This window comes from Schistocerca americana, chromosome 1 (genome assembly GCF_021461395.2).
Source record: "Schistocerca americana isolate TAMUIC-IGC-003095 chromosome 1, iqSchAmer2.1, whole genome shotgun sequence".
NCBI lineage: Eukaryota > Metazoa > Arthropoda > Insecta > Orthoptera > Acrididae > Schistocerca > Schistocerca americana.
In genome coordinates, this window is record NC_060119.1 from 514,308,911 (window position 1) to 514,323,646 (window position 14,736).

Genomic DNA, 14,736 nt, shown 5'->3' on the forward strand with positions numbered 1-14,736 from the left:
TATTTTGATACATTGTTAGTATGACAATTACGAAACAGAATTCTTTTGAACTTAACGAAGATGTATAATCTGTGTTGGAGGAGGGAAAGGGGGAGGGGCGGATGCGGGGGGAGTCCAGCGCCAGCCAAGGCCGCCCTTGGTTGCGATTAAACTGTGCAGCACAGGGAAGGGCCATCCTTGTAAGCACTGGGAGATTTACAGCGGGTATACTAGAGCCAAGCTTAGGGCGTTCGTGATTTATCTCCGTCTCCATGCTCCATGGCGTTCGATCAGTCTTCTTCTGCATCTTGATAAGGACTATGCAAGGAAGCGACAGAGAAAGTAACGGAAACTTTATTCCGGTTACATTCTTTAAAGATTCACATTCAGCTTGGCTGTAGGACAGCGTCGAAACCGCCGCCATACCAATGAAATGGCGCAATACCCCGTGAACGGCGGGAGAGTTAAACAAATCCAAATTATATAGTTATTACTACAGCCAAAGCATTGCCCAGTACACTCTAAATTTGCGTTTTAGTAATATCGCAGATAACAATTGGCGAAAGTTCGCGAGAAATTTGTAGTGCACGAAAGATCTTTATCTCCAGCTTCCGAGAGGGGGCAGACTCTCCCCGCCCTATCTCTTGCTAACGCTTTCCGCGTCTGCGACGTCTGTGTTCGTTTGCCATTTATATTAATTATTAAATAAATACATAAAGTTTTATCTTTAAAAGATAGCATCCAGAGGTTGTGATCGTATTTCCGTGGAATTTCATGTAGTAAATTGTTATGCTTCGTTCTCTCCTTCACGTTTTATGCTATCAGCACGGTACTGTACAGGTGTGTCTCGTTTTACTACCGAGAGAGGTTGCGGGTGGATAGCACACTGGCCTCGCATTCGGGAGGGCGACGATTCAGTCCCGCGTCCGGCCATCCTGATTTAGGTTTTCCGTGATTTCCCTAAATCACTCCAGGCAAATGCCGGGATGGTTCCTTTGAAAGGGCACGGCCGACTTCCTTCCCCGTCCTTCCCTAATCCGATTGGACCAATGACCTCGCTGTTTGGTCTCCTCCCCCGAATCAACCAACCAACCGTCTTGTTTTACCCGACAGTACAGCAAACCACATTCCTGTATTGCAGTTGAATATCCTCAGTTCACTATCGCACTTGTAGTGCTGATCTGATATTAGCAGATTGTAACTAATGACAATCGAATACACTATTTGATACACAATAATTACTTTATTCACATTACTTATCACAAGCACAAAATTGATTCACGGTCTTTCGTGTTTCACACCAGACTAACTCTAATCTCTTCTCAAGAATGTCCACTTCTCAGTCTTTTGTGCGGGAAGCTTTGATTTTTTATATACATCGATCCTGATCGGCTCGATTACCTTTGAATTTTAATGTTATTGTTATTGTTGTTGTTGCATAGCCCCCCCCCCCCCCCTTGGCTTAGCCACAGCCTAGGGAATGTTTCCAGAATGTCCTTCTGGAAACATGCCCTAGCCTAGGCTGTCGCTAAGCCATGTCTCCGCATTATCCTTTCTTCCAGGAGTGCTAGTTCTGCAAGGTATGCAGGAGAGCTTCTGTGAAGTTTGGAAGGTGGGAGACGAGGTACTGACGGAATTAAAGCTGTAAGTACGGGGCGTGAGTCGTGCTTGGGTAGATCAGGTGGTAGAGCACATGCCCGCTAAAGGTAAAGGTCCCGAGTTCGAGTCTCGATTCAGCACACAGTTTCAATCTGCCAGGAAGTTTCAGATCAGCGCACACTCCGCTGCAGAGTGAAAATTTCATCCCAGCGAGAAACTTAACATCAGAGTTGGTGGTCACGAAGTAGATGAAGTTACGGAATTCTGCTACCTAGGCAGTAAAATAAGCGAGAAACTTAACATCAGAGTTGGTGATCACGAAGTAGATGAAGTTACGGAATTCTGCTATCTAGGCAGTAAAATAACCAATGATGGACGGAGCAAGGAGGACATCAAAAGCCGACTAGCAATGGCAAAAAGAGCATACCTGGCCAAGGGAAGTCTACTAGTATCAAACATAGGCCTTAATTTGAGGAAGAAATTTCTGAGAATATACATGTGGAGCACAGCATTGTATGGTAGTAAAACATGGTCTGTGTGAAAACTGGAACAGAAGAGAATCGAAGCGTTTGAGACTTGGTGCTACATACGAATGTTGAAAATTATGTGGACTGATAAGGTAAGGAATGAGGAGGTTCTGCGCAGAATCAGAGAGGAAATGAATATGTGAAAAACACTGTAAGGAGAAGGGACAGGATGATAGGACCTGTTAAGACATGAGGGAATTACTTCCATGGTACTAGAGGTAGCTGAAGAGAGCAAAAACAGTAGAGGAAGACAAAGATTGGAACACATCCTGCAAAAAATTGAGGACGTAGGTTACAAGTGCTACTCTGACAGTAGCTAACCAGTCAGAAGACTAATGAGAAAGAAAGAAAAAAACAACAGAGAAAGCTACAGTGGTCTATTTAAGAGGTCATCCGGATAATTGCCTCTAACGTTTTATGTAAATCAACGGGAAACCAAAGCAGACGAGAATTCGAATCATGAGGCAATTGATGATAAATCACAGGTTTTCTCTCTGGCAATTATAATTTCTAATTTAGTCATGTTTTATGTTTTCCGTTTTTAGTTGTCGTAGAGTGACATAATACCATACACCAGTCTCTGTCTTCTGCTGTGTCGGTATATTGTATTTATGTTGACAGGACTTTTGCGCTTTCCATGTGTGTGTGTGTGTGTGTGTACTAACAATATCTTGTGTTGGCCATGAATCCGGGATCAACATCCGTCTCCATTGCCAAATATCTCTGGTTTACCTCGAAAAACGTGCGAAAATGAATTAAATGATTACTATAGCTATTATAAAGTTAATACCTATGAGAAGCTTTACAATAACAGCACTTTCAAATTTCAAAAACTGCCCGGAAGGTTGCAATTTACCTAGTTATATTTTCGTGGTGCAATATACACATACGAATTGCGCTTAGCAATTGTTTTTGCCGCTCACAACGTGATGTATCGTGTAGTCTAGCGGTGGTGTTGGTTTTGAGAATACAAGTGATGTTACAACTTTTGGAAATGCTTGTCAGTTAGTAAATTATCAAGTTTGATGGACTACTACAAAAACTGATAAAAATTTGTTGCCTTATAATGTGATACTGTGAGTTCGTATTTAGGTTAAGTCATTTTTTCCTTGTGTTATTGGCATTTTTCATTTAGGCGTTGAAGATAGCAAATGCCTGGTGTTTTATATTAGTTCATGTATTTGACAGAATTTTAATGCCAGCATATTTAACGTTTTCCGTAACGTTGTTTAACCAACAAAGTAATTTGTGTTTACAATTTCACATATGCAGCTGATTGCAAACATTAAGGGAATAATTGCGTAATCTATAAAGAGAAGGATGGAGTCCACTACAGATATAAGTGAAATAATGTACTGTTTGCGTTCATGGGAAGAGGAACACCAGAATTCTTTGTACGATCCAGTCCCAGTTCTTACGAGGTATGTTTACACGCTGCAATGTATACCACATATTTGCAGATATTTTGTGCTGTATAGTTCGTTTACGTATGTTAATTTATTTTTTTGTTGCCTATCCGTTGTGTTTGTGTTCATAACATCCAAATTTTAATCAAAGAGAAAGTTATTGTTAATTCTTTGTAGTTAAATTGCCATAATGTCTTAAGCATTTTAGTATTACTTTGGATGTGTGGGAATCGTATTGTATTTTTGCTTTTTGAATATATATACGAGACTTGATAGTGTGCTGAAACGTAAGATCCCTACAACTATATAGGTATCATTGTTCTGTAGCCTGTTAGATAGAAAACCAGTGACAGTTGTAACTTCCCAGATATTTTTTTAGAGGACTATTAGCATTCTGTGCGTATTGTCAGTATTTTTAAATCAGGTATTTAATGACAGGTCAAAAATATCCATAGCATATTGTACTGTATTGTTACATGCACTGTGTTAAATGTTCTTAGAAAACCCTGTTATTTCAATTTATACTATCTTGTGATTTTTCTGCTCGAACACTCAATGGTCTTCATTGAAAAAATTCACATATTTTAATCATTTCTATTACCCAGTTCCGTTACTGGTGGGGAGGGTAAGAAATTTCTTGTTTCTGAACTGATTACAGTGGTTCACTGAGTTACGAAGCAGGCTATGGGTCTGACAAGTATTTTGGAAATGTAGCATTTTATTCCTCAAAGCAAAAAGTTACAGTTCCTGTTTATGTGTCAAAATACTATTAGCCCTGTGTATTTCTTTAAGCATGCATGTGGTATTTTGAAATGTCTCTCAAAACTTCCTAATCACAATCATCACATACAAACATCACAATAAAATCACAATTGAAACTCCTGATTGGAATATCAACAATGTAAGGAAAAGATAATTTGCTACTGACAAAGGCTGCGATCGAAAGCTGGTGTGTAAGTGTCATTTAGTTGTGCCTGTCTGTAACTTAATCTGTCATTTTTATGGCAAGTGGCAATCTATCTTTTCCTTACATTTTTGATATTTCAGTAACAGTAATTTATTCTTTAACATATGCTACCTTTCTTCTATCAATGAAACTTTTTGTTTTACAGTTAATCTCAATGTCTTCGTCACAATTCAACATTGCTGTTAACATAAATTGATGTGGAAATTGGAAGATTGACCTGCTTTTAGGTTTCTTTTACTTTGTTTACCATTACATGGGTGTTTTCACTTTTCTGAGTAAATACCTCTATTTTCCACTGTGGTCTGCTATTGTCATCTTTACAATACATTTGAAGGCATAACAACAATACTTCCCCTGCCTGAGACAGATTTTCCAGGGGAGGTCCAATTGTTTTTGATAGTTAAAATGAGTGTGATTTTATGATGGCTGTCTCTATATTGATTGATAGTATCAGTGCCCAAAGTGGATGAATTTAATCACACTCTTCAACCCATCATGTATTTGTAGATTCTGTCACATACAAAATTGTGTATCTTTTGATTGGTGTGACCATTTAACATAAGTTAAAAATACTGAGGCTCGGGTTGCTCTTAAATGTTATCGGGCCTTAAGAGGATGTCTGTTAAACCCTACTGTACTACTATCAGGTCTGCTAAATTCTTAATAGTAAATGTACTTCATTATCATGTGCAAGAAAAAGAGCAGCAAATCTGCTCAGTGACATCAGTTAGCTTTGTTCAGACCCTATGAACAAAGTATGGGCTTCATTTGATTTGTTTTGAGGGGTACAAAAATAGCTTTTGACCATGCACTTGGTAAATATGTACTTAGTAGAACAGTTCATAATGGGAGAGAGCTTCCATTGTATATTGTCACCGTAAAGAAACAAAAGCTGCTATCTAATACGTGTAAAATAAAGCATAGGGCTATAAATAGGGAGATGCTAAATCAAGCATCGAGAGAGCAATGCATGAAGCCTTCAACAACTACGCATACTACAGCAGAGTAGTGTTGTAGGATGTCTTACAAAAACCAAAGAAATTTTAGTTGTAATAAAGATTGTTAGTGGTACCAGAGTTTGCGTCCAGGCACTCTTGGATGATACAGGATCTGAAATTAAGAGCTGCAAAGTGAAAGCAGAAATGATGCACTCTATTTCTAGATGCTCCTTTACAAATGAAAATTCAGGGTTATTGTACCACTTTAATTCTTACAGCACTGCAAAGGCACATGATAGAGCTATTGATGTTAGCGTTGTTGAGAAACAGCTGAAATTGGTAGAATTGGACAAAGCTCCAGGGCCTGATGGAATTCCTATCAGATTGTATAATGAATTTGTGGTCGAATTAGACCCACTTTTAACCATATTCTACTGTAGACCTCTCAAATAAATAATACCCTTGTCATCCATTTGTTATTAAATCTTAGAACAAATTCTGAGCTCAAACATAATTTGACACCTCAAACAGAATAATCACCTCCATGGCAACCTGCTCAGGTTAATAATACTAATAAAAAAGGGGAAAAAATTGTGGCAGATGGGTGTAAGAAAAGGGATGCAAATATAATGAGCACTCTTTTTCGTTGCAGATTTTAAAGGGAGGTGTGAGGAAAGTGAGCACTAATCCACCTATAGATATCCACAAGAGAGGAAGGGGAAAAAGTCCCCCTCTCATATGTTGCAGCCAGTATACTATGCTTTATGTTGCAGCCAGTTACTATGCTTTATGCTGCAGCCAGTATACTATGCTTTGTGTTCATACTGAGCAACTAAATAAAAAGGTCACGTCATAGGTTTCACTTCCTATGCTGACGATGGGTCATATGTAGTGCCCGCTGGTGGCCCATGAAGTACCTCATCGCTCATTTTACCAAAAGAAATAGAACACAACAGCCAAATGAAACATAATATTAGACAGTGCTCCACAGCTACTGCACCTTTGACCAATAAGGTTGACAAAAAATACTAAACACACACGCACAATCTTTTGAGTTCTGAGGGAGCCGAGAAACGAAGGAAAAAATTTACACGCTGCATATGTAACATAAGGAGTACCATAGATTGAGGCTAGGAGGATACTATGAATGAAGGATGTATTCTATAGACTTTTCTGATTTGTGCATTTCAGAGGAGTGGAAGGGAGAGCTGCTATCGGAGTGGGGGTAATGTTGATAGTCGTATGGTTTGATACAGGTAGATGGTTTTATACATCTGTCAAAGGTGAAGGAAGGTGGTTTGCGTAGCTGAAAATGATAAGGTGATTCGCACAGAAAAGAAAGTTTTAAGACTGAGAGGGAAGGAGGCCAGAGTCAAATATTTTGTGCTTCACAGCATTTTCTTCCACCTGGGGGTTAAATTATGTATTGACCATAGTTTGTTTAGTGACAATATGTGTATGTGAATGGCAAAATTGGTGTGGTGGGTTGCAGGATGTAGTGTTTGTGAACAAGCCACACTACAACTTGTCAAAGTGTAGAATCTACCATCGTTACTGCTGTCTGCTGATCTGCATTTCACAGTAGCCTTGTTGTCACATGCCAAGTGTGATGGTTTGGGCCACTATTGGATGCAACTGGTGATCTACATAACAACAACCTGCCGTTTTTCACAAAGATACAATATAGACACATGGTAGCAAATATGCGTACTTTCTTGAAACTTCACTGCTGACCTGGCATGGAAGTTTGCCACTGAGTGAGATGATGCAGTGGTTAATACACTAGGAATAGCGGACTTCAAATATCCATCCAGCCATCCCGATTTAGGTTTCCCATAGTTTTTTTAAATTAATTAAAGTGGATGTCACGAGTAGAACACAATTGATTTTTTGTCCCCTTTATTGTTGTATGTGAGCTTGTTTCCATTAATCGTGGCTCAAATATAGTTGGTCAACAATGTTTAAGTATTCCTAATGTTAAAAGTCTTAATTGTGATTCAGTCAAGTAGTAACTAGATAACTGGTCTCAGTTGGCCAACAACCATCTTCAGATTTAGGAAACAAGCACAATAATTTCTTTTCAGTATGGTAAAAGTACTTAAACCTCTGAAAGATTTTTAAAACTTAAAATTTAAAGAAATTTTAAAAAATTAAGTATGGTAAAACAGCATGCCTGTTCCCATTATAGCTGATACCTGAGACATCAGATAGCAAGTCTAGCAACACTGTAATCACATGTATGGTAACTACCTCTGTCAGCACATCTTGGTTGTACGGTACAGTTGGTGCAGTGGATAGAGTTTTGGGTTAGCATGCAGTAGATTATGATTCGATGCTGGGTTGAGGCATATGTTTTTTATTTGGTAAATGTAGTCCAGGTGGTACGGTGTCTGGCATCTTTAATCATCAACAGCGATTGCAGCAGGTCCTCTAGGAAACATTTGCACTTGCATACTACAATCGTAGAAATGGAAGATTGGTCAGCTTTGAAAGAAGCCCTTTCTGTGTCGTGGGTGTGAATTTATTCGCACCACTTCATCTGCTAGATGCAAAATCTGTTTTCTTTGTACTCTCGTCCAATGGTACCATAGATTGGCACCAACTATTATTCTTGCCTTGTTCAGGTCCGTAACATTTCGTTAGGGCCTTAAGTTATCAGTAGGGCTAGCAACGTGCTTTGCGAATAATGTCCAAACTTGGTTACTATTTGTATGTGTTATCGCCATGGTCCCATTAATTATGCCTTTCAACATTGAGTCTGGTAACCGCATGCTGTTTAGTATGTATCTCAATGCATTATTATTATTATTATTATTATTATTATTATTATTATATCGATGGGGTTATGGAAGGATCACATCTATTACCATTAGGGAAACAGTGTAATTTGAAGTCGAACATTTCACAGTTAGTGGTGTCAGGATGAATCATGACAGAACAATATCTGTCAGAGGAGTAATGCGCATTAGATGGAACAGTATGCAGGACTGACGGCGTGTTTATACTGCATGTGCTGTCCACCAGACAGGGCCTAGTTGTGAGCGGAATAACACGCCCGTGACAGACTCCAATGTACATGTGTACAAGCCTCTAAACCAGTGTGGCAGATGTATGGCATACACAAACAACAAATTTGTGGATATGGTTCTGGTCCTTGGTGCATCTGATAATGGGGATTGTGTTGCTGCATGTGAATATGCTGCTAGATATCCTTGTTGGCGCCATCCAGATAAAAACGTGTTTCGTCATCTGGCTTTGCACTTTCGGGAGTCAGATTCTCTCCTTCCACCATCTCATGCCAGAGGTTGTCCACAGACTTGCTGTGCTCCAGCTACCTGAAGAAGCTATTCTGGAGGTCATACACCAAGAACCTCAGCGAAGGACACACAGCGTAACAAGGCAGCTGTTTTGTCTCGCAACACACGATTGTTAACATGCTGCATGAGCGTGGGCTGCACCCCTATATTATACTTCCTGCAGATCGCCATCGGTGGATGCAATTCTGTGAATGGTTTCAACAATAACAGGAAGCCAACGATGACTTCATGAACATCATAATATGGTCAGATGAAGTAACATTCGCGCGTGATGGTGTCTTTGATATGCACAATGCCCACCATTGGTGTGAGGTTAACTTGCATGTCACCCGCAACTGTGGATATCAAGTTCGCTTTGGTATCAGCGTCTGGGCCATATATTGGGCAACAGGTGTTTGGGTCCCTACATGTTGCCTGACCGGTTGACTGCATGCATTCCTGTCAAACTATCTGCCTGATGTGCTGAAATATATTCCACTACATGTTCGGCTGGAGATATGGTTCCAATATGATGGTGCATCTCCACACTCTGGAATTAATGTACGACAGTATTTGGACAGAACATTTCTAGGGAAATGGCTCGGACGTGGACATTCATTTGTATGGCCACCGTGTTGACCTGACCTACATCCCCTGGTTTTCTTCCTGGGGGCACCTGAAGGAGTGCGTGTTCTCTACTCTGCCGATGAATGTGGAAGAATTGGTAGCACATGTTCATGCTGCTCTTGTTACTGTCGATGCAGCTGTGCTGCGAAGGGTCCAGAGCTGTATGATCTGGCAGGTTGCACAATGTTTGGACAAGCAGGGAAGACGGCGCTTTGAGTGCCTGTTGTTCTGAGGACAACATACTCTGTTGTGAATGTCATACTGTCATTAATGTGTACATTATTGTTGTCACTGGTTGCTAATGTGCCACATCTGAGTGTTCATATTACATGTAATATAAATGACAAGTAGAGTTGTGTTATTGTATTGTGCTATCATCTTTAGTATCTTGAAATTGATATTGTTTCTGTAGTTATTCTGTCCTATGACAGGTCATTTGTTTCAACTATCTGATTCTTATTTGTCTAACCACGTATTTGTTATGTTCAGCGTTACAAAATGTTATAAATTTAGGATAAATGCGACCTAAGAGAAGGCGTATATTACAGTATGAACTCTCAGATTGAAATTAGCAAATAAAAAAAATGCACCCTAACCCAGGATCGAACCCTCGACCTCCTGCATGTGAATGCAAAACTCTACACGCTACACCAACTGTACAGCATGACTAATATGTCTGACAGAGGTAGTTACCATTCACGTGGTTACAGTGTTGGCAGCTTGCCACTCTTTAACGTCCTTTTTCTGCCGGATGTACTCACTGGGCAAACTTTTGTGAGAGCCTTTTTTTTTTATCGCTGGCATGTGGCTAGTCGTGTTGCGAAGACCTTGTGGGTGAATTTCACTTCACCCTGTAGAACCAGGAGGAGATATATCGCTGTATGTACCTTTCCGTCACCATCAACAGATGGTATTTTTGGTAATATTTGAAGCTAATTACCTAGTGAAACCGTTTATAGGAAAGATTGTAATTCACTAATTTTCTGACAGACAGACAGTGAGTGCACTGACAGATGATCATGTTTCAAATGCATTTTACTTATTACCCATTTCTTGAAGAAAAACAGAGGAAAATTTGCGGTGGCAGAGTTTTTCAGCGGGTTTGAAGAGAGATTGTGTCTTGTGCTTTATGATCTTCACTCCAGATAGAGCTAAAACCAGTCTGCAGTTTCGTCAGTTTTAATCTGCAGTTTGTAACCAATAAATTATTGACGTCATCATCTTTTCCAGAAAAGTTTTGAATCTACCTGAAATCTTCCTGATCTCCATGTCTCTTCCACCTGTACACATTTATTTCATGATTTTCAAGTTAAATGTTAGCAATGATTAAACTGTGCTCTGTGCAGTATTCAGTATTCAAACTAGGTGGTTTCCCCTTTCATTCATTTCCCCCATCCATGTTTTCTACCCCCTGCCCCCCCTTCCCCCCCCAGGGAGCTCACGGTTCTTTCGTGAGTTTGTGCATGGCGCACATGGGGCCCCAAGCTATTGTGACCCATTCTTCATTACATGGCTGTATTTCCTTCACGCTGCTCCCCCCTTCCTATCCTGGCTTGTTCCCTGTTGCTACCTCCTTCCCCCATCTGGTGTTTTCTGATTTATGTCGAACTGGCTATCCACCTGGTTTCCTGTGTTGTTTGCAATTTTGTTCCGTTTGCCTGTTCTTTTATCCTTTTTGGCATTTAGGTTTCCACGTGAACTTTGATCTCCAAAATTTCCTGTTTCTAGTGTGAGCCATATGGGAAAGAACTCCCTCCATAGCATCTACAGTGTGGATTCCTCTCCCCCCTTCCCCACTGTAGCCCCTTCTACCTGCTAGGTCACCAGCACGTGTAGCCAGTCTGTGTGGTGGGGCTGTTATGTATCCATATTGCTGAAGCCCTGACAACACAGGGATCACACTACTGATACCTGAGCTGCTCCCTCCCCATGTATTCCAAGGAGTGGTTGCTTGTCTCTTCAGGAGTATCTGAACTCCTGGCAACAGCTGCCGTGCCAGATGGTCCTTGATATGGCTGGGTGGCGCCTGTGGAGAGAGCCCCTGGTCACAGTGGGTGTTATCAGGGTGCATGCTTGGTGCATGAAGCATATCAAGCTGCAAAAATCAGGCTGTTCTCAAACATCTGTCTCTTCGAATGGTGAAGGATCCTTGAACGCTGCTTCGTATAACCTCGCAACCTTTCATTCCCTGGCTACACCATGGAAGGAGGGCCAGGCTCGCTGTCTTGAGATGAAACCCTTTCTCTGCTACCTCGTCTGTACTAGGATGGATGGGCTACACGTTCATCGCCACAGAGTCATTGTTTTTTGTAGAAAATATTGAGGACAAGTTTGGTGAAGTGGAGTCTCTTAGTAATATGCGGTCGGGCTCCCTGTTGATCAAAGCTGCTTCTGTCATCCAATCTGCAGCTTTTCGTGCCTGCGATCGTCTTGGCGCTGTCCCGGTATCTATTACTCCTCACCAATCTCTGAATATAGTCCAGGGAGTAATTTTTCGTTGGGACTCCATCCTGAAAACTGATGAGGAACTCCAAACTAATCTGGAGCGTCATGGCATTTGTTGTGTTCAACGTGTGCAGGAGGGTTGCAAAGACAACCGCACCGATACTGGTGCCTTCATTCTGGCTTTCGAGGAGGATACCCTCCCAGAGGAAGTCAAGGTAGTGTGCTACAGATGTGGTGTGAAGCCATATGTCCCTCCACCTGTGCGATGCTTTCAGTGCTTGCATTTTAGGCATATGTCTTCCCATTGTACGGCAGACCCTTTGTAAGGTGATTGTGACCACCCACTTCATGAGGGAAGCCCCTGTGTTCTGCCACCTGTGTGTGCAAGGTGTCAAGCTGCAAAAATCAGGCTGTTCTCAAACAGCTGTCTCTTTGAATGGTGAAGGATCCTTGAATGCTGCTTCGTATAACCTCGCAACCTTTCGTGCCCTGGCTACACCGTGGGAGGAGGGCCAGGCTCGCCATTCACCTTGCTGGCCTGACTGCAGGGTTCTCCTGAAAGAAAGGAAAATCATGGAGTACAAGACCCTGGACAGACTGACCTACACTGAGGCTAAGAGAAAATTTAAATGCCTGCATCTTGTGTGTATGACATTGTCTTACGCCACTGCTACAACAGTTCTGGCGCCATCAGCTTTGCCAACCCAATTCACCTCACAGAGCCGGAAGACTACACCTGCCCCCTTGATGGTGGGGGGCATTTCCCTCCCTGTTGCTCCTGCACCACATATTTCGGGAGCAACGCCCCCCCCCCCCCCCCCCCCCCCAACCATCAGAGACATCCATCCCCACTTCTAAGCCGGAGAAGCGTAAGTCTTCTTTGGCTTCTCTCACTAGGAAGGGGTCCCTTGGATCACTCCCTTCCCAGGTTTCTTCTAGTGGCTGAAGAGCCCAAAAATATGAAACTTCCTGACGGATTAAAACTGTGTGCCGGACCGAGATTCGAACTCGAGACCTTTCTTTCAGGAGTGCTAGTTCTGCAAGGTTCGCAGGGGAGCTTCTCTAAAGTTTGGAAGGTAGGAGACTAGGTACTGACAGAAGTAAAGCTGTGAGGACGGGGCGTGAGTTGTGCTTGGGTAGCTCAGTTGGTAGAGCACTTGCCCGCGAAAGGCATAGGTCTCGAGTTCGAGTCTCGGTCCGGCACACAGTTTTAATCTGTCAGGAAGTTTCATATCAGTGCACACTCCGCTGCAGAGTGAAAATCTCATTCTAGCCCAAAAGTAGCTGGTCATACGGCTTCACGCTCATTCTCAGTTCCGGAGACTGAGCCAGTGAAGTCCTCACAGCCAGGCAAACTCAAGCAGCAGCGAGAGAAATCCTAAAGGAAAACCCCTAAGACCAAGAAAATTGCAGTGGCACCAGCACCACCACTACCTACAAGCCCTGCGGCTGAGGATGGGGTGGAGATTTTGGCGTCCACTGACGACCTAGATCTCGCCAGACCCTCAGACACAATGGATATAGACTGCTCAGGCAATAAATCGGTGGCAGCAGGCGACTCTTGAGGTGTAAACTGCCTCATTGATTGTTCAATATCTTCCCAGTCTCACGAAGTGATCCTCCAGTGGAATTGTGGCGGTTTTTTCCACCGCCTGGCTGAGCTGCGGCAACTGTTAAGCTTTACACCTGCTTTCTGCATTGCCCTCCAGGAAACATGGTTCCCATCAATGCGGACCCCTGCCCTCCGCAGCTATAAGGAATATTACAGGAACCGTAGTGACTATAAGAGAGTGTCAGGTGGAGTTTGCGTTTATGTCCTAAACTCGGTCTGTAGTGAACATGGGCCCCTTCAAACTCCTCTTGAAGCATGGCTGTCAGAATAAGGATGACACAGGAAATAACTGTTTGCAATGTATATCTTCCTCCAGATGGTACATTACCCCTGAATGTATTAGCTGAACTGATTGATCAACTCCCTAAACCTTTCCTACATCTGGGAGATTTTAATGCCCATAACCCCTTGTGGGGTGGTACCATGCTTACTGGCCGAGGCAGAGGTTTCGAAACTTTACTGTCGCAATTCGACCTCTGCCTCTTAAATACTGGGACCGCCATACATTTCAGTGTGACTCATGGTAGTTACTCGGCCATTGATTTATCAATTTGTAGCCCGGGACTTCTCCCATCCATCCACTGAAGAGCACATGACGACCTGTGTGGTAGTGACCACTTCACCATCTTCCTGTAACTGCCCCAGTGTCAGGCACATTGGGCGCTTGCCCAGACGGGCTTTGAACAAGGCGGACTGGAGAGCTTTCACCTCTGCTGTCACCGCTGAATTTCCCCCACACGGTAACATCGATGTGATGGTTGAGCAGGTGACTAGCACAGTTGTTTCTGCTGCAGAAAATGCGATCCCTCTCTCTTTAGGGTGCCCAAGGCGTAAGGCAGTCCCTTTGTGGTCGCCAGAAGTCGCTGAAGCAATTGAGGAGCGTCGGCGAGCTCTACAGCAGCATAAACGGCACCCTTCCCTGGAGCACCTCATAGCCTTTAAACAGCTCCGTGCCCGTGCTCGCCACCTTATCAAACAACGGAAGAAGGAGTGTTGGGAGAGATATGTCTCCACCATTGGGTGCCACACGGCACCTTCCCAAATCTGGACAAAGATTCGGTTACCAGGCCCCAGCAGTTGTCCCCGGTGTTATCATAAATGGCAAGTTAAGTACCAACGCTGACATGATTGCCAAGCACTTTGCTTGAGCCTCTGTGTCAGAGAATTACCCCTCATCCTTTTGCACACTCAAAGGACGGCTGGAACGGAATGTCCTCTCATTCACTACACGCTGCAGTGAATCCTGGAACGCCCCATTTACAGAGTGGGAGCTCCTCAGTGCCCTTGCACATTGCCCCAACACAGCTCCTGGGCCTGATCGCATCCACAGCCAGATGATA

General features: G+C 42.8%; 1 protein-coding gene across 2 annotated transcripts in view; it reads left to right on the forward strand.

Moving 5' to 3' along the window:
- Positions 1–2,844: 2,844 nt before the first annotated feature.
- Positions 2,845–14,736, forward strand: part of LOC124605100 (DDB1- and CUL4-associated factor 1) — a 245,064-nt gene continuing 233,172 nt past the window's right edge. Inside the window, exons 1-2 of one of the 2 annotated variants that reach the window (XM_047136553.1) lie at positions 2,845–3,181; positions 3,378–3,526. In XM_047136553.1, coding sequence (XP_046992509.1) covers positions 3,426–3,526 — 101 coding nt within the window. In that variant the 5' untranslated portion in view covers positions 2,845–3,181; positions 3,378–3,425. The remainder of the gene's footprint in view (positions 3,182–3,377; positions 3,527–14,736) is intronic. The other variant, XM_047136560.1, reaches the window with a different exon arrangement.